This window comes from Bufo bufo, chromosome 8 (genome assembly GCF_905171765.1).
Source record: "Bufo bufo chromosome 8, aBufBuf1.1, whole genome shotgun sequence".
In the NCBI taxonomy this organism is placed as follows: Eukaryota; Metazoa; Chordata; class Amphibia; order Anura; family Bufonidae; genus Bufo; species Bufo bufo.
The window spans coordinates 77,544,957-77,565,407 of NC_053396.1; the positions used below are offsets into that span (position 1 = coordinate 77,544,957).

The 20,451-nt window shown below is 40.0% G+C and overlaps 1 protein-coding gene across 1 annotated transcript in view; it reads left to right on the plus strand.

Annotated features, from left to right (window-relative positions):
* Positions 1–19,823, plus strand: part of AR (androgen receptor) — a 1,020,941-nt gene extending 1,001,118 nt beyond the window's left edge. Inside the window, exons 6-8 of the mRNA XM_040406185.1 lie at positions 6,714–6,844; positions 8,980–9,137; positions 19,134–19,823. Of these exons, the coding sequence (XP_040262119.1) occupies positions 6,714–6,844; positions 8,980–9,137; positions 19,134–19,289 (445 nt within the window). The 3' untranslated portion in view covers positions 19,290–19,823. The remainder of the gene's footprint in view (positions 1–6,713; positions 6,845–8,979; positions 9,138–19,133) is intronic.
* Positions 19,824–20,451: the final 628 nt, after the last annotated feature.

Here is a 20,451-nt window from a genome sequence, read left to right on the forward strand (position 1 = left end):
GGGTTTGCCCTGCTTTGCGATCAGGTAAGCAACTTCGTACGATGCTATGAGGATCGGTTTGTTGATGGGTACAAAGCCGAGAACAGGCAGACTAGCCTTTTCATCGAATCTGGCTCTCCTCACCTTGAATTCAGCGAGCGTTGTGTTCTTGTATTTTCCATCTCCATGCAGCTTAAGGAAGTGTTCTCTTAGTTTTGCCGGTGCTAGACTAGAATTGCTCAACTTGGCATTGCAAATCATACAGTTAGGACGCTGACTCCCATCACGTTCCATTATACATGTGAATCCATATTGTACATATTCGTCCGACCACTTTCTTTTTTTGCTCGACATAGTTAGTATGAAGGGATAGGCCAAGCGATGTTGCGTGATCACCTGCAGCCAATGATGGACAAGCGGGGCGAGTCGGGTGTGTGTCTTGACCTCCAAGGCCGGACAGGGGATACAAAGCAGCCCTGGAAAAAAAATCTATGTCAGCCCCATAAATCACTGCGCCTAATATACTACTGCCCCCCCCCCTCTCCACTATCTAATACACTGCTGCCCCCTCCCCACCACCCCCAATACACTGCTGAACACCCTCCCACCCCCCTAATACACTGCTTATCCCCTCCCACCCCCTAATAAACTGCTGACCCCCCTCCCAACCTCCTAATACACTACTGACCCCCAGCCTCCCAGCCACCCCAATACACTGCTGACCCCCCAGTCCCTCAATACACTGCTGACCCCCTCCCAAAACAATCCCAGCCCCCCTAATACAATGATGACCCCCTTCCCAGCCCCCCTAATTCACTGCTGACCCCCATCCTTGCCACCCTAATACACTGCTGACCCCCACCCTCCCAGCCCCCCCCCCAATACACTGCTGGCCCCTCCAATACAATGCTGACCCCTTAAATACAATACACAATAGGTCCTCCAAGCCCCTTTACTCTTACCTGTAGTACAACAGGTCAGCTTAGCTCAGTGATGCCGGTGTCTGTGTGCAGGAGGGACAGGATGCCGCCGCCACCATGCTGTGCAGTCACTAGATCCGCCGCCGCGCAGCCGCCGGATATGACGTCATGTCGTCATATGCCGCTCACATCCGGCGGCTGGCGAAAGCAAAATCATTGCGCTCGCTCGGCTCTTCTGATCATGAGCCGTAGCGGGCGCAAAAGGAGTCTGAGTAACAGGAAATAAATATTTTCCTGTCTTGTGGCAGCCACCTATCAAAGCGGCCCCCCAGGGCCGGCGGCCGAACCCGCGAGACTGACTCACCGAACCCCTGGGGTTCGATCGAACCCAGGTTAAGAACCACTGCTCTACAGTATACAGCCGGAGAACCCAGGAGCGGTAATGTACCACACTAGCGCTACTAATACTGTGTACCTGAATTGAGGGGATTTATATCCCTTACTCACTATATTAACACCATCTTTGCTGTCCACCTATTACCATCTGGATTCTATTTATGGGACACAGCAGGTCTGTGTAAACTGTGAACTATACCCTACCATCTGACAGTTATATAATTGTGGACTATCATTTACACTATTGTTCTCTATAGAAAGTGTGGACTTCTAATTCAGCTTTTGTCTGGATCCTATTGAGCGGGTTGTTTATCATTAGGCTTGTGCAATCATCAGGCAGCGTATTTAAGATTGCGCATACATTTGTCTTCCAGTCTGGTGTTTGATATTGCTCCGCCATTACATTTTATTATTTTATCATCATCATTGTTTTATCTTATTATCCAAGTGGATATATCTATGCAATTTTATAAATTTTATAATTTCTCCCATTTAGTGAGTGCCCTTCCACATTCCAATTTCATTTAGCTTTTCTTGGGACGGGCGAGTCCAGTGAAGTGTGCAACTATTTTATTGTACCCAATTGGTGAGCCACCGAACACACACAACCTATTATATGGTTTCCAATTTCTTTGCCCAGACTCATAACTTTGTATATTGAGGCTTTTTTCCTTGGTTCTATATTGAACTAGATAAACACACCTGTATATTAGACCACCTGTTGAGACTAAGTGGTGCACAGTAATTTTATTTATAACAGAACAGATTAAGTATGAATGGTGCAGCAGGTGAACTAGATAAACGCGCCTATATATTAGACCGCCTGTTGATGCTACGTCTAATGCACAGAGTCTATAAATAACAGAACTGTATAACTGGTGCGACAGATGAACTAGATAAACACACCCATATATAAGACCACCTGTTGACAATGAATCTGACGAACAAAGAGTCTATGAATAACAAAACAGATTAAGGCCTCATTCACATAACCGTATGTATTTTGCAGTTCGCAAGAAACGGATCCGCAAAATATACGGATGACGTCCGTGTGCATTCCGTATTTTGCAGAATGGAATAGCTGGCCCCTAATAGAACAGCACTATCCTTGTCCATAATGTGGACAATAATAGGACATGTTCTATTTTTTTGTGGAATGAAAATACGGACATACAGAAACGGAATGCACATGGAGTTACTTCTGTTTTATTTGCGGACCCATCAGCTCCCTTTGTGCCATCAGCCCCCCTCATGAGCCCCCCAGTGCCATAATCTCCCCCATGCCATCAGCCCCCCCTCAGTGCCACAATCAGCCCCCTTCAGTGCCATCAGCCCCCCCCAGTGCCATCAGCCCCCCCCCTCAGTGCCAACAGCCCCCAGTGCCATCAGCCCCCCAGTGCCATAATTTCCCCCCATGCCATCAGCCCCCCCTCGGTGCCATCAGCTCCGTCAGTGCCATCAGCCCACCATCAGCTCCGCCCAGTGCTATAATCTCCCCATACCATCAGCCCCCTCTCAGTACCATCAGCTCCCTAAGTGCCATCAGCCCCCTCTCAGTGCCATAATCTTTCTCAGTGCCAGTGCCCTCTGTACCATCCCTGTTAACTGTGACACTTTCAGTTCCCCATACCTCTATTTCCTTCACAGTGCCTTGCCATAGTATACCCCCCTACCCATACAGAATGCTGAATGAGCACAGCATTTACACTCGACTATGGACTGACTAACTGCAGGATTTACACTAGACTATGGACTAACTGCAGCATTTACACTAGATTGTGGACTGATTTACTGCAGCATTTAAAGCAGACTATTGACTGACTACAGCAATTTCACTAGACTGTGGACTAACTGCAGAGTTTATACTAGACAGAGGACTAACTGCAGCATTTACACTAGACTATTGACTGATTGACTACCGCAATTTCACTAGACTATGGCCTAACCGCAGCATTAACACTAGACCATGGACTGACTGACTGCAACATTTGCACTAGACCATGGACTCACTGATTGCAGCATTTACATCAGACTATGGACTGACTGACTGCAGATACAGTCAGGTCCATAAATATTGGGACAGCGACACAATTCTAAATTATTTGGCTCTATACACCACCACAATGGATTTGAAATGAAAAAAACAAGATGTGCTTTAACTGCAGACTGTCAGCTTTAATTTGAGGGTATTTACATCCAAATCAGGCGAACGGTGTAGGAATTACAACAGTTTGCATATGTGCCTCCCACTTGTTCAGGGACCAAAAGTAATGGGACAATTGGCTTCTCAGCTGTTCCATGGCCAGGTGTGTGTTATTCCCTCATTATCCCAATTACAATGAGCAGATAAAAGGTCCAGAGTTCATTTCAAGTGTGCTATTTGCATTTGCAATCTGTTGCTGTCAACTCTCAAGATGAGATCCAAAGAGCTGTCACTATCAGTGAAGCAAGCCATCATTAGGCTGAAAAAACAAAACAAACCTATCAGAGAGATAGCAAAAACATTAGGCTTGTCCAAAACAACAGTTTCGAACATTCTTAAAAAGAAGGAACGCATCAGTGAGCTCAGCAACACCAAAAGACCCGGAAGACAATGGAAAACAACTGTGGTGGATGACCGAAGAATTCTTTCCCTGGTGAAGAAAACACCCTTCACAACAGTTGGCCAGATCAAGAACACTCTCCAGGAGGTATGTGTATGTGTGTCAAAGTCAACAATCAAGAGAAGACTTCACCAGAGTGAATACAGAGGGTTCACCACAAGATGTAAACCATTGGTGAGCCTCAAAAACAGGAAAGCCAGATTAGAGTTTGCCAAACGACATCTAAAAAAGCCTTCACAGTTCTGGAACAACATCCTATGGACAGATGAGACCAAGATCAACTTGTACCAGAGTGATGGGAAGAGAAGAGTATGGAGAAGGAAAGGAACTGCTCATGATCCTAAGCATATCACCTCATCAGTGAAGCATGGTGGTGGTAGTGTCATGGCGTGGGCATGTATGGCTGCTAATGGAATTGGTTCTCTTGTATTTATTGATGATGTGACTGCTGACAAAAGCAGCAGGATGAATTCTGAAGTGTTTCGGGCAATATTATCTGCTCATATTCAGCCAAATGCTTCAGAACTCATTGGACGGCGCTTCACAGTGCAGATGGACAATGACCCAAAGCATACTGCAAAAGCAACCAAAGAGTTTTTTAAGGGAAAGAAGTGAAATGTTATGCAATGTCCAAGTCAATCACCTGACCTGAATCCGATTGAGCATGCATTTCACTTGCTGAAGACAAAACTGAAGGGAAAATGCCCCAAGAACAAGCAGAAACTGAAGACAGTTGCAGTAGAGGCCTGGCAGAGCATCACCAGGGATGAAACCCAGCGTCTGGTGATGTCTATGCGTTCCAGACTTTAGGCTGTAATTGACTGCAAAGGATTTGCAACCAAGTATTAAAAAGTGAAAGTTTGATTTATGATTATTAGTCTGTCCCATTACTTGTGGTCCCTTAACAAGCGGGAGGCACATATGCAAACTGTTGTAATTCCTACACCGTTTACCTGATTTGGATGTAAATACCCTCAAATTAAAGCTGACAATCTTCAGTTAAAGTACATCTTGTTTGTTTCATTTCAAATCCATTGTGGTGGTGTATAGAGCCCAAAATTTTAGAATCATGTCGATGTCCCAATATTTATGGACCTGACTGTATTTCACTAGACTATAGACTGGCCATCAAGTTGTACAAATGGCAACTCATTAGAGGCGAGTGACAGTCACAGACAGGGATTGATCTCAGAGACATCTTCATTTCTACAGCTATGTTAAATTATAGGGGGCCCCCATCAGATTTTCTGCCTCCCTGTCTCAGTGTGTGCTGGGTTCCCAACGTCATTTGTGTCTTTTTGCTTATAATGTACCCTAACGGTCAACATTTTTACGGACACAATGAAAAAAAAAGAGCTATAACTACAGTATGTAATTTACAAATACTGCCAATACTTCTAGGGATTATCCATCATTTTATACTGTAGACAATTGACAACTGCTGCATGCTGTAGCTTCGCTCATTCCTTCATTTATTCAGATAGCATTAATCATAGATCTAAGGCCGAGTTCACACGAACGTGTGTGATCCTTGGCCGTATTGCGGGCCGCAATACACAGCCACAGTTCCGTGTGCATTCCGCATCACGGATGCGGACCCATTCACTTCAATGGGTCCGCAAATCCGGAATCGCGGAACGGCCGCACAGGACGGGACCCCTCGGAAGCACTACGGAGTGCTTCCGTGGGGTTACGTCCCGTACTTCCGTTCCGCAAAAAGATAGAACATGTCCTATCTTTTAGCGGAACGGGCGGATCGCGGACCCATTAAAGTAAATGGGTCCGCAATCCGATGCGGCTGACCTACGGCCGGCGATCGTGCACGGTCACAGGTCACACACGTTCGTGTGAACTCGGCCTAAGCAATAACAACAGGAACTTCACAATAAAGAGAATAGTGAAAAATAACATGTTTGAGCTGTGACTGAGTATTTCAGAAGGTGGATCTAAGAATAAACAAGCTGTACAGGGCAACTGTTTCTCACAGAAATGTAAGAAGGTTCTTTCCTCCCTTTTAGGCATAGTTCACACGATCGGTTTTTTTGCGAGTGTACGGACCGTTTTTTTGTGTTCCGTACTGTATATACCATACTGAAAAACGGAACGGAAAAACAAAACGGAAACACAACGGAACTCAAAAATGGAACAACGGATCCGTGAAAAACGGACCGCAAAAAACTATAAAAGCCATACGTTTGTGTGAACTAGGCCTTACTTGGTGCTAAAACTGTCTTCCATACATAGTGTATTGTACGTATCTCCACCAGTTTGGGATGGTTTGCTGTATAGATTACTGATTAGATTAGTGAGCTCACAATGCATGGGAAATACTTACATAAAGAATGCTTATGACACTATAACAATTAAAGCAGTCATACCAGTTACAAACATGCATTGGTAACCCGAAGGCACTGTTTTTATTGTGTTTAATGCAACCACGAGACTCCAGAGCTTCTCCTGCTATCTTGTAACTAGATAAGGTGACATATAATATATATGTAAGGTGACTTGATAACATGATATCTGCTTAGATTTTTGTATGTGGTATTGGTTTTTGGGTTAATCAGATCTTCAAAACAAAGAACTGTATGTACCTCCATGTAAACTCAGATGCATACACTTTAGGGCACCATAGAAGTCTAATGGTGCTGGATTACACCTGTGTAAAACTTTCTAAGTTATAGAACTGTTATACGATGTGCACATAAATAATAAACTGTAGTATCACTTATTCTGCCATACCTTTTTATTACTATTATTTCTATAACGATGATTTACTTCCTTTTGATAAAAAACTACTTATATCATTCTACAGGTACCGCATGCATAAATCTCGCATGTACAGCCAGTGCGTTCGAATGCGTCATCTGTCGCAAGAGTTTGGTTGGCTACAAATCACGCCTGAGGAGTTCCTCTGTATGAAAGCTCTTCTCCTCTTCAGCATTAGTGAGTATTGCAGTATGACACATAGAGTCATAAGAAGATTAATGTACTGGAATCTGCCAACTTAGTTTGCTTCACTGTGTTCTCCCCATAGTGAATTAATAAAGTATTACCTTTTAATACAAATGATGGATGAATTTCCATAAAAATAAATGGAAATACAATATATGTTTGCAAAAACATAGGAATTTTGAGTTTACTTGTTTTACTTATTAAACTAAGCATAGTGTCATATAATGCTTGCAGAGACACTTAAAGCATTACCCTTCTTTAGTTAAACTGTTGCTATAATTAGCAGAAAAGTTAGTTTGGGTACATATGCAAATACGTTTTTTGACCACTGATCGTGGGTCCTTTCACCTTGGTGCACCATTGTTCCTTCCCTCTTCTCACTAAGCTCCTCCTAACCCTTGGTTATTGACAGGGACAGGCTCCTGGAAACTGCTTTCTCCTGAACATTTAATCTTACGTATGTGCCATGTGCCATAATTTTAGTGAAATCACAGTATATTGTATTATTCCTGCCCTGGAGAGAAGAAGTGTACTGCACTTACTCTGCAAATTGGGCGCACGGCGCACATGCCAGGTTATGGGGCAATAAGAGAGTATTTCTCAAAAGGATGGGCTTAGTGAGCAGATGACAATAATAATGATGCACTGAAGGGACCCATCCTCAGTGTTCCGAACGCACTGGCATATGTTCCAACTGATATTTATAGTTAATTTTATCTAAGGTAGCGCTTTAAATGTCTCTGCAGGCACTACATGACACTATACTTAGTTTAATAAGAACATGGTGATGGACTCCCCTTAGGATAGCACATTTTTGAGAAGCCAATGTGCAGTTAGAAATCAGAAAAGGATGATAAGACAGAAAAAGTGCACGTGCATGTATGGAACTTCGAAGTCATGCAAGGGTCAGCTACTAAGGTGCTACTGTTGGCAGTACCAGAGGATCCTCTGGTGGGTCCAGGCTCTAATACCATAGTGGACCCCAAAGGTCCAGTACAAAAAATCTGTTTGGCTGCCTTTGAAGCCAGTCATTTGTCACTAGAGACTATTTCTTTGATTCAAAATCTATTAGACTTTATTGATTATATGGGGGTTGGGTTTCAAGAACTATTTCCACTGGTGGGCCCAAGAAACCCCAGCCTTCTGCTGACTGATGGATATGATAACAAGAAGGGTTACAATGTTCTCATTATATTCATTGTTTATTTTCTGGCACATTAATCTCTGAAGACCTGTGTTTTTTGGATGCTACTTGACTATTAATGTTTTGCAGTACCCTCAACTCAATTCATCTCAATGCTTTAATGTGTACATTCAGATATTAAACCAGTGGATTATTTCTTTTATCTGCTTTCCAGTTACATAAATGGAATGTGCATATAATTTCAGGAAAGCAAAAGTCCACTGTACAATTTGTTCTTCTTACTATCTTTATTTTTGCCAAGAAAGCGGATTCATATAAAGCCTTGTGAAGTAGTTCTCTAAAAGAGACCCTTGTGTGTGGTATCAGGAATTGAAACACTCTACAGAAATTGTGTTGTAGAGATAGAACTGGACTACAAAAACTGAACTTTGTTTATTCAAATGCATGCATATCAATCCCTATTTCCCATGAGGACCAGAATTTACATATCCCAGATAAACACAGATGGACCAACCTCTTAGCCATCTAAACTGAGAAGAACATACAGCTTTCTTGCCCAAGTAAGGCTTGAACCCATGGCTCTAATGGCTCAAATGGCTCAACAACATTACAAACAAATGAGTCTCTAGTTGCAGCCTCTGCATATTGTTAATGTAAACTATATTGCACTTGCCGATGGAGATGGAGTCGACTAGGTTTTGGTTGTCAAAAACAGTATTCAATGTTCTCTCGTCCTTTGTTCTTCTTCTTTACAGTAGACTGTGTTTGCCAGCTTCCCTCATTGGTCTTCTTTTCAAATTCATATAGCTTTGTGTCTTGGTGTACATTACACAGCTCACCACCGCCAAGCACTACCATGACATGTTATATATCAAAAAGCAACATCAAATGTAATTGTTTCAAGTCCTCTCCGTTTTTTTTTTCCACTTAGAACCTTATATGACTTTTGGTAAATTAATGTATATTTGTCACCCATTCTTAGTTCCTGTGGAAGGTCTAAAGGATCAGAAGTGTTTTGATGAACTGCGGATGAACTACATCAAAGAGCTAGATCGTGTCATCTCCTGCAAGAGAAGCAACCCAGCATCCAGTTCACGGAGATTTTTCCAGCTCACCAAACTTCTGGATTCTGTGCAGCCGGTGAGAGTATTATTCCTTGAAATTTAAAAATGCTTCTACGCTATTTTAGTAAAAGCAGGTATCTAACACAGCCTAATAGGTTTCTAATCAAATTGCACAAAAGAAGTATGTAAATTGTCTACTGTCCAGCAGAAGTGTATTCCCTAGTAGATTTTATTGAGATATTCAGAAAGGGTACAGTAATATAGTAAACACTTTTAATGGCAACCAGTATGATCACACCATCAAATTAAAGCTGCTACAGAGACAAAGACACAGCGGAAGTTTACTGCACTTTATTTTAGGCACATTATAATATTCTATAGTTGATCCGAAATAACCATCACTGCAAGTAACCATGTCATGAGCACTGCAAAAAGTTTAGAAACACATTCCCCATTTTATATGTGCACACTTTGTGGTACTTCTTGCATATATAGATTTTTTTTATTTATAGTTCTCATTAGGGTTGAGCAAATCGAGCTTCTGATCATAGATCCAAAATTGATTAGTTAAAAAAAACGTTGTAACGTTTCCATACCGCATTTGTAATGTATTTGCTCCATGTAGGAAAACTTTGTCTCATCTGAAGTTGCTCCAGACTTCGGTATATGACTTCGGTATTACTTATCTGTGGAATTGACATTTTTAAATAGGAATCCGAAGTCGGCTTCGGTACAGCATTGCAAACAAAGTTTTTTACCGAATCGACTTTGGATCTATGATCAGAAGCTCAATTTGCTCAACCCTAGTTCTTATCATGGCTATCATTATTAAAGGGATTGTGTAATTGGTTAATGTTGATGACCTATCTTCAGCTGTTTGAAGGGGTATTCACTTGAATAGGACAAGCCTGTACTGCCTCTACAAAAGAGACGACACACAGGTAATTTTGAAGAGAAAGTAATGCTTGCACGAATGCTGCTACCCCTTCAAACAACAAAGGGTGTGAATACCGGGAGCTAGACCCCTGCTTATCTGCTATTGATGAACCTAGGATAAGTCATCAGTATTAACCCAATACACAACTACTTTAAAAGGCATCTGTCAGCAGATTTGTACCTATGAAACTGTCCGGCCTTGTTACATGTGCCGTTAGCAGCTGAAGGCTGTGTTGGTCCCATGTTGATATGTACCCGTATTGCTGAGAAATATGATGTTTTAATATATGCAAATAAGCCTCTAGGAGCAAGGGAGTATTGCTGTTAATCCTAGAGGCTCAGCTCTCTGTTAAAGTGCTGCACCCTATGCACTTTGATTGATTGGGCCTGGCATGATGGTAATGTTTTCACTGCCTGGCCTTGTCAATCAAATTGAGAAGGGAGCAGCAGTTGCATAGAAAGCTGAGCCTCTAGGAATAACGGCAACTCAATTCAAACATGTCACTTCTGTGACCTTCTCTGCAGTCCCTGATTCCCAGAGTATTTCCCGGTTCATGTAACCTTAATGAGTTTCCAAAATATAGACTTAAAGACACCGTGAGCAGTATTTCTTATCAGGCAAAATTAAATTAAATAAGAATTGTTTCCATCTTCAGCTGCATATATACAGTACATTAGATATGGCCAAAGATTCTACTACACCATCAGGATTCATAAATGATCCAATATCTATAGAGTCATTCTACTGTAATCGGGCCACAGATGTTGGGGGAAACAGTCAGAAGATTTGCTACTAAATACACCAGAATTCTGTCTCAATTTGTGCCATCTCGCATACATGTCTTCATCCCGATTTTTGTGTGTGTTTTAGATACCTTTTCTACCTTCCTAGACAGATTTGAAACTGTCTAGAAAAGAGGTGGGAATAGGAAAAGGGAGAAGCATTAAACTTGCCAAATTATACCAGAATTGCAAAAAAATAATTATAGAGCAAAATATTGGTGTAAAAGGAACCAACCAATTGTTGAGATATATACAGTACAGACCAAAAGTTTGGACACACCTTCTCATTCAAAGAGTTTTCTTTATTTTCATGACTATGAAGGCATCAAAACTATGAATTAACACATGTGGAGTTATATACATAACAAACAAGTGTGAAACAACTGAAAATATGTCATATTCTAGGTTCTTCAAAGTAGCCACCTTTTGCTTTGATTACTGCTTTGCACACTCTTGGCATTCTCTTGATGAGCTTCAAGAGGAAGTCCCCTGAAATGGTCTTCCAACAGTCTTGAAGGAGTTCCCAGAGATGCTTAGCACTTGTTGGCCCTTTTGCCTTCACTCTGCGGTCCAGCTCACCCCAAACCATCTCGATTGGGTTCAGGTCCGGTGACTGTGGAGGCCAGGTCATCTGGCGCAGCACCCCATCACTCTCCTTCATGGTCAAATAGCCCTTACTTTCAAAGTTTTCCCAATTTATTCGGCTGATTGACTGACCTTCATTTCTTAAAGTAATGATGGCCACTCGTTTTTATTTACTTAGCTGCTTTTTTCTTGCCATAATACAAATTCTAACAGTCTATTCAGTAGGACTATCAGCTGTGTATCCACCTGACTTCTCCTCAACGCAACTAATGGTCCCAACCCCATTTATAAGGCAAGAAATCCCACTTATTAAACCTGACAGGGCACACCTGTGATGTGAAAACCATTTCAGGGGACTACCTCTTGAAGCTCATCAAGAGAATGCCAAGAGTGTGCAAAGCAGTAATCAAAGCAAAAGGTGGCTACTTTGAAGAACCTAGAATATGACATATTTTCAGTTGTTTCACACTTGTTTGTTATGTATATAATTCCACATGTGTTAATTCATTGTTTTGTTGCCTTCAGTGTGAATCTACAATTTTCATAGTCATGAAAATAAAGAAAACTCTTTGAATGAGAAGGTGTGTCCAAACTTTTGGTCTGTACTGTATATATATATAAAGCAAAAGTGTCTACCAATATGCACAAAAACACACAGCAGGATTTGGTACAATTTATTCCTGCCTGCTCTAGTTTCAAGCTGTCTAAATAAAAAAATGGGCATACAGATTATAATTATGTCGACAACAGGTTCGGTCAACACACTAACATTAGTGACTGATCTGTCGGGGAAGACAAGGAACAGACAAAATTAATATTTTTGTTCGATCTTTTTGTTCTTCAGGGAGAGAACAGTCTCTTCCTATAGCATACAAAGACATATGGAGGCCATGCTGAACATGTATGCATATGGGGGAGACAGAAGAGAAAGTTGTCAGCCAAACAATCCCAACAACAATTGAACGTGTATGGCCAGTTTATGCCAGTATTAATAAATCTCTCCCAATATACTCTGTAATTTCTAGTGCTAGTAATACTAGTAGTTCTACTTGTCTGGTAGCAGCTTGTCTCACTCCACCCCAGTGAAATAAACATGCTTAGTCCAGCTTGTGTTAGTGGGGAGGTTGGGTGGAGAAAGCTGTTACCCAAAAGCTAACTTATTGTATAGCCAGATTAACCCTTGCTTGTTGTTACAAGCCTGTGAATAAGTAAAGCCAAATGATGGTTAAATGTTTTGTCAATTTACATAACATTTTTTTACAAAGAGCCTACAATACTGTAAAATAAATTGGAGAAATATTCATTTTACCAATCCCCCACCACACTAATGCAAATACTTGTCTGTCATTATCTGGGCCCCAGTGAAGACATAGCAATCAATTGCAGTTGCAGTGACATGTCAACTGAGGTCACTGCTGCAGTCAGTGGTTAGTTACATGTTATGTTGACATATCATGGCTAGAGCCAAGTGAAGAGTGACTAGTAGGGGCCACAGAGGAGTAAATATGGGAGCTGCTATTGATAAAACAACTACCGGTAATACCTTTTTTACTATTTAATATTCTAATCTGTTTTTAATGTATGTGGCTGGACAACTTCGTTAACCACTTCCAGACCGGGCCCTTTACCCCCTTCCAGACCAGGCCTAATTTTGCAAATCTGACATGTGTCACTTTATGTGGTAAGAACTTTGGAACGCTTTTAGTTATTCAAGCCATTCAGAGATTGTTTTCTCGTGACACATTGTACTTCATGTTAATGGTAAATTTGAGTCAATATGTACCTTTATTTATAAAAAAAAATCTAAAAGTTAACCAAAATTTGAAAAAAATCACTATTTTGTAAATTTGGATCTCTCTGCTTTTAAGACAGATAGTGATGCCTCATAAAATATTCATTAATTAACATTCCACATATGTTTACTTTATGTTGGCATCATTTTGGTAATGTAATTTTATTTTTTAGGTTTATTTAGAATTTTAGAAGCAATTTTTTAAATTTTTAAGAATTTTCCAAAGTCAACGTTTTTAAGGACTAGTTCAGTTCTGAAGTCACTTTGTGGGGCTTACATAATAGAGCCAACCCATAAATTATCTCATTTTAGAAACGACACCCCTCAAACTATTCAAAACTGGTTTTAGAAATTGCTGGAATGGTCTTTGGGCACCATGTTGCATTTGAAGAGACCCTGAGGTTCCCCCACAGTCAAAACCCCCGGAAAGTGACCACATTTTGTAAACTACACCACCCAAGGAATTTTTGAGGGGTGTAGCAAGCGCTTCACTCAACAGGTGTTTCATAGAATTTTTAATCCTTGGGTGTGAAAATGAAAAATGTATTTTACAAGAAAATGGTGCTTTAGGCCAAAACTTTCTTTTTCACAGAAGATAACAGAAGAATATCCTCCCACAATTTGCTACCCACTTTCTCTTAAACTGTTATTTGGGGATAACCCAGGGCTCAGAAGGGAGGAAGCGTCATCTGGATTTTCTAAAATCAAATTTTCTGTCAGGGTTTTTAAGAGCGATAACTTTTTTATTTTTTGTTGAATGACCTGCGTGAGGGCTCATTTCGTGCGGGACAAACTGTAGTTTTTATTGGCACCATTTTGGGGTACATTTGGCTTTATGGTTGCTTTTTATCTAATTTTTTGGGAGTTGAGGTCACAAAAAATCAGTTTGGTGTCATTTTTCTATTTTTTTATATCATTTACTTGATGAGGTACCGTAGATCATGTGATATTTTTATAGATTCAGTCATTATGGATGCAACCATACCAAATATGTCTATTTTTTTTTTTTTTTACACAATAAAAATATTTTTAGAAAATGTGTTGGCATTCTCTTAGACATATTTTGTTAATTTTTTGGGCTGTAGTCTCGTGTGAGGGCTTGTTTTTTGCGGGACAAGGTGACTTTATTATTGTTTCCATTTTGGGATACATACGACTTTTTGATTGATATTATGTTTTTTGTGAGGTGACGAAAAAAGCTGTTTTGGCATCATTTTTATGTTTTTCTATACCGTTCGCATGATGGGTAGATCATGTAATATTTTTGTAGTGCCAATTGTTACGGGTGCGGCGATACCAAATATGTCTATTTTTTTTTTACGTTTTACACAATAAGAGCATTTTTAGAAAAAAATCATGTTTTTGTGTAGCAATTTTCTTAGAGCCATATTTTTTATTTTTCTGGCTATGGTCTTGAGTGGGGGCTAATTTTTTGCGGGATGAGGTGGCGTTTTTATTGCTACCATTTTGGGGTACATACGACTTTTTGATTGATTAACAATATGTTTTTGGACGGTGAGCTAACTAAAAAATCTGTTTTGGAGCAATGTTTTTTTGTTTTTTTATTATAGAGCTGGTAATTGCAGACGCGGTGATACCAAATATGTCTATTTAATTTTTTTCTTCTATATTTAGCATATTTTAAATAACGGATTTGGGGGGAAATGTTTTTTTTTTTTGAAATGTGAAACTTAATTTTTTTTCTTTTTTTCTTTTACACTTTCTGTCCCCCATAAGGTCATACAAGTCCTCTGGGGGACATTATTTTTTTTTAACTATTGATTTCTCCTGTAACTGGGGCTGACATAGTAGCCCCAGTTACAGTAGAAATACACTCCCCAGAGAGGCTGTGCAGCATAACCGTGCTATACAGCCTCAGTGCAGGGCTGATCATGGTCTATGGAAGACCCATCACCTCCTGCACTCCCCCGGCGATCACATGATCTGTATACATTGAGCGCTGTGTATACTGCGATCTAGAAGGCAGGGAAATACAGAAACTGTCCCTGCCTTCTCTCTGGGGTGTCCTGCTGTCACTGACAGTGGGCCTCTGTCACGGATGGTGTTGCAGAAAACAAGAAGTAACAAATAAAGATCCGACTGACTTTATCCCAAACTAAGGAACAAAAGGGTGAGCCCTATTAAAACCCTAGAGCTCTCCCTGGCTGCTCAGCCCATGCAAAGATCTCAATGATAGAAATTTGCATGTCCACGTACCTCGACTGAGTGACACCTGCAAACCCTATAATAGTGAGGGGACACGACCACCGGATCCCTGCACTTAATACGGAGGGAGTCAGGGTCACCTAGAATCAAGCCAACAGGAAAACACAAATACAGAAATAGACTTATCTGAGGAACCAGCAGTAGGAACTTCAAGCAGTGAACAGAATCCAGGAAGTAGTATAAACCACAAAGTGAGGCAGTATGGGAGGAGAGATATAGGGAGGCAATCACTGCTAATAGATGACAGCTGGGAAAGGGAGAAGAGATGTCAAAGCGAAAGCAAAACAAAAGAACATCATGCAGGAGGTACTGAAGAACGTTTGTCAGAACTTCTCAAAGATCTGGTGGTGACAGCCTCCGGCTCAGCAGCTGCATGATTAGCGTGCAGCTGCCATCTCTGAAAGGACATTCCAGAACGTCCATTCAGCGATGAACCGACCGCCCAAGGACGTTTATAGTAAATGAGTGGTCGGGAAGTGGTTAATACAGTATGTACAAAATATTATAGTAAAGCAATCTACTTATAAGGCATTTGGAAACTATTCAAACCCTTTAATTTTTTCACATTTTGTTATGCCCAGGCCTTGTGTTAAAATAAAAAAAAACTATGTTTTCCCATTATTCTGCATTCAATACCTCAAAATGACAAAGGGAAAACAGAATGTTTGAAATTTGTGCGAATTTAATGAAAAGGAAAAACTAAAATCTTGCATTGATATAGGTATTCAGACATCTTACTTAGTTGAAGCAGCAATTACTGCCACCAGTCTTCTCTTTATGATACCACTAGGTTTGCACACCTAGATTTGGAAACATTCTGCCATTCTTCTTTACAGATCTTCTCCTACTCTCTAGAGATATTCAATTGGGTTTAAGTCAAGGCTCTGCCTGGGCCACTCAAGAACATTCACAGAGTTGTCCAAAAGCCACTCCTGTGTTGTCTTGGCTGTGTGCTTACAGTTATTGTCTTGTAGGAAGATGAACCTTTGGCCCAGTCTGAGGTCCAGAGCACTCTGAATCAGGTTTTCATTAAGAATATCTCTGTACCTTGCTCCTTTAAGCTTTCTCTGAACCCTAACCAGGAGTCTTATAGGCCAGGCAACGCTCCTCTGGAATTCTAGGAAGAGGGTATGCAAATGAGCTCTTAGGAAGCTCTGCCTCTAATGCCACTTGAAGTCAATAGTCAACCTTTTAAAGGGTAGTGGTTGCTGAAAGAAAAGAATACGGAGTACAAGACCATAGGGTGAAACCTGATAGGCAGAAGAACAGGTTTGTTTTAAGGTTTTGCTCACCTTAGGTAGTTGTGATAAGTCACAACTACTATATGGGTTTGTATGCTGATAACATAACAAAGAAGAAGAGGCTTGCTAGCTGGGCTGAGTCTGCCACGTCTGAACGGTCAGGAAGTTCTGTCCAGAGGTGGATAATGACATTGTAGTGGTTGAAGAAAATTACTTAAAAGTTTTTTATTATTAAAAATAAATAACAAGTAATGGACCCTATACCTGAGGAAGTGGCAGTGCCCCAAAATGCGTTATTTAGACTTTAAAACCACATGTACAGCTCTGTAGGTTGTTTCTCTTTTATTTTTTATTTTTAAGAATAAAAAAAGTTTTAAGAGGAAGCGCTGATACAAGTCATTTTCATCAACCACTTCAGTGCAACCTTTTAAAAGGGTCTTAAGACATGACTTGAATAATAATTAAGCCAGAACCTCATCTACAGTTAGCTGTCTCGGGGTGATTGCTTCTCTCATCAGTGCAGAGCAGTGAGTACTGGCTTAACTGGGTGAGAGGCCTTGGTCAGGATTCAGGGGAACTATATTTTGTTATGGAGAGCGCCTAAGGTTTATAGTATAGTAAACAGCTATTCTCCGAAACAGCTATCTGCAGATGGGGTGATGGCTTATTATTATGCAAATCAAAAAACTCCAGTGACATAAGTAGGTGTTCTTGATTAGTGAATTTTATTAGTTATGCGGCTTAGGCCGAAACGTCACGTCTAAGCCGCATAACTAATAAAATTCACTAATCAAGAACACCTACTTATGTCACTGGAGTTTTTTGATCTACATTTAACGGGGTAGGAACCCTACTTCTTGGGATGAGGCTCAATAACTGCAGCTTGCACCCAAGCCACTGTTTACTTATTATTATGCAAGTCATGTCTCAAGGCCTGTTTAAAAGGTTGACTATTGTCTTATACGATAGCTACCTTACATCTGGTCTGATTTTAGGCAGAGCTTGCTAAGAGCTCATTTGCATACCCTATTTATTGGGTTCTTGGTCACCCCTCTTACCAAGACTCATCACCCGATTACTTAGTTCGATTATTGCAAACCTCTTCCGTTTAAGAAGCAGCATAATTTTTTTACCTTTCTCCAGGTCTCAGGGGTATTGAGTGCAGATTGATTGGGAAAACCTTTTTTTTTTTTACTATTTTTTTAAAATTAATTTTAGCACAAGGCTGCAGCATAACAAAATGTAAAAAAAAAAAAAAAGTGAAAGGGCCCGAAGACTTTCCGAATGCATTGTACTTAGAATATATAATCCCAGACTTCTTGACTTTCTATACCCCACGCACCACAATAATCTAACTATAATTTAGTACAAATATTCTCTTGTACAAACATGTATGGAGCTCACTATTTTAATTTTAACTTTATCTGATATTTCTTTTCTTTTAATGGCTCCTCCACATGAGTCCAGTTTGCTAGAAAACTGTAAAGTTTTCTATCTTTTGATTTCTATGTATTCATCTCAACTACCCTGCCCAGCTGTTCTTCGTATCTACCCTGAATCTTGCCATTATAATACATGCAATGAAGTAAATGCTGCACATGCCCAAGTGTCCGCTTTAATTTGTTTGTATATTACGAAAATGATCATAAACATAAGCCTTAGGCAAGAACACTTTCCCTGTGCACGAAAATAATTTATATTCATGTGATGTTCATAAGGGCTCATAATGTGCTTGTATATAAATATGAACCACGTGTAAATAAGGAATTTTTTGGAATATTATGGGTGTTATGGTGCTTATATGAATGGAAATGTTATTCTGTAAAAGAGTGTTAAAGGGGTTCTAAACATTTTTTATAAATTCATTTGTATAGTCATAAATAAAAAGGTAACTTTGTGAAATAAACTTTGTTTCTATTGTGCACTGTATTCCAGCTCTCTGAATGCAGCCAGCAGTTTAAATATTGGAAGCGGTTATTCTGGTTGTCATGGCTATGTTTAAGCGCTTGGAACCCCTTTAAGGCCAAGTTCAAATATCATTTTGTTGTGGTTTTCTAAATGCATGTCTTTGTTGTTGAAAGAACCGCAGCATCCAGATATTACAATGTGAATGGAAAGAATAACAATTTAGAAACCGCTCGTTTTTAGGACTGTATTTTGCCAATAGACCACAATCACAGTTTTCAGTTGGCGTCATTCAATATACATTTCTTGTAACTGAATAAATCAGCCAAATTTAGATGTATAAATCTGTGAAATTGGAAAGCAATGTATTTCTTGTTTCAGAAAGGGCAAGGCAGCATATTGCATTTTATCTTTTTTGAATTGCATTTGGTGTTGCTCATCATAGAGACATCTGTAAGATGAATGATTGCCGTTATCTTATCTGGTCACTGCGAGTTTATAATACAGATCATGTTTGCTCATAAATTTTACCTTCTGTTTCTCTAATACGTTGAACTTTTTCATTTTATTCATATATATTTACATCATTTTTTATGTTATTCAGATTGCACGTGAGCTGCACCAGTTTACGTTTGACCTCTTTGTGAAGGCACAGATGGTGAGCGTGGACTTCCCTGAAATGATGTCTGAAATAATTTCAGTGCAAGTTCCCAAGATTTTGTCTGGCAGAGTCAAGCCTCTCTACTTTCATAATTCATGAAAATCCCCTCTGGCTCATTTTTCTCCCCCTGCAGTGTGCCTTAAGGGTCACCATGTACAGATATGCAAAATAGACTCTACCTGCAGCCTTCATCATGTCATGCCACACAGGCATAGCCTCATCTATCTTTGTGTTGAGGACAGTCGCCATGCAAACAACCTTCTAAGATTTGTGCCATATTACTGACCCACAAAGAAATGGAGGACTGATCTGGGGACTGTTTTGATTTCATTACCAAAATATAGAGGTTGCATGTGTTTTGGAACATAAACTGGTAATTTCTAAGGAAATATGGGAATCACTAATTTAGGTCTTTTCATAAGATCTTTTTCAGCTTACACATCAGGATATACGCTAATAATAAGTGCTGTGCAGGAGAGTGGTAAAACACAGAATTTATGTACAGATATGTACTCTAAAAGCACTTATTCTCCTGGCTGCAAACTTTGGGCAAAATGGCAAGCAGTACATTACCCTAGCCTATTTTCTTTGATAGAGTCTAATGGCTGATTGTGCACTCTTGTTTTCCAGCCAGGAGACGTGGGGGGGTGGGGATGGGGTTACATCAAAAGTAAGCAGATGATTGAGTACTTCAGCCTGCACTGAAACAACACCTCTGATACATGACCCTCTGATTAAGAATTACAGCTGTACTTATAATACCGGATTTTGTACTGACTCGGATGGTGGAAAAAATATGGAGACAGGAGGCTTTCAGATAAATACATGCACATTCTTGGGGAATAAAATCAGCACTGTTTTAGTTATAGCTCCTTGTAAAGAAAATGATTTGGTCTGCTTGTGCAGGTTGACACTTCTCAATCAAAGCTTGTTCTTCTGTTTCTTCTACAACCATATCCTAAAGACCAAGACAGTAATGCAGCTTTTTCCCCCCACATGCTCTGTATAACATGCTCCTCTTGCATTTTTTATGTATTCATCACACTTTAAGTAAGCATATATATCTCTGGAATCTAACTACTAACCATATGGTTTATATACATTACATAACATCAAGTGTTTCACATATAAGAAAGATAATATTTACCAAAATTTAGCATTTTAACTCTTTTCTTTAGCATTCTGAATGAATATTTACATTTCTTTGAATGCTCATCAAGTCTCTCATTTTTGGATCTTAAAATAAGGAAGTTCCATCACG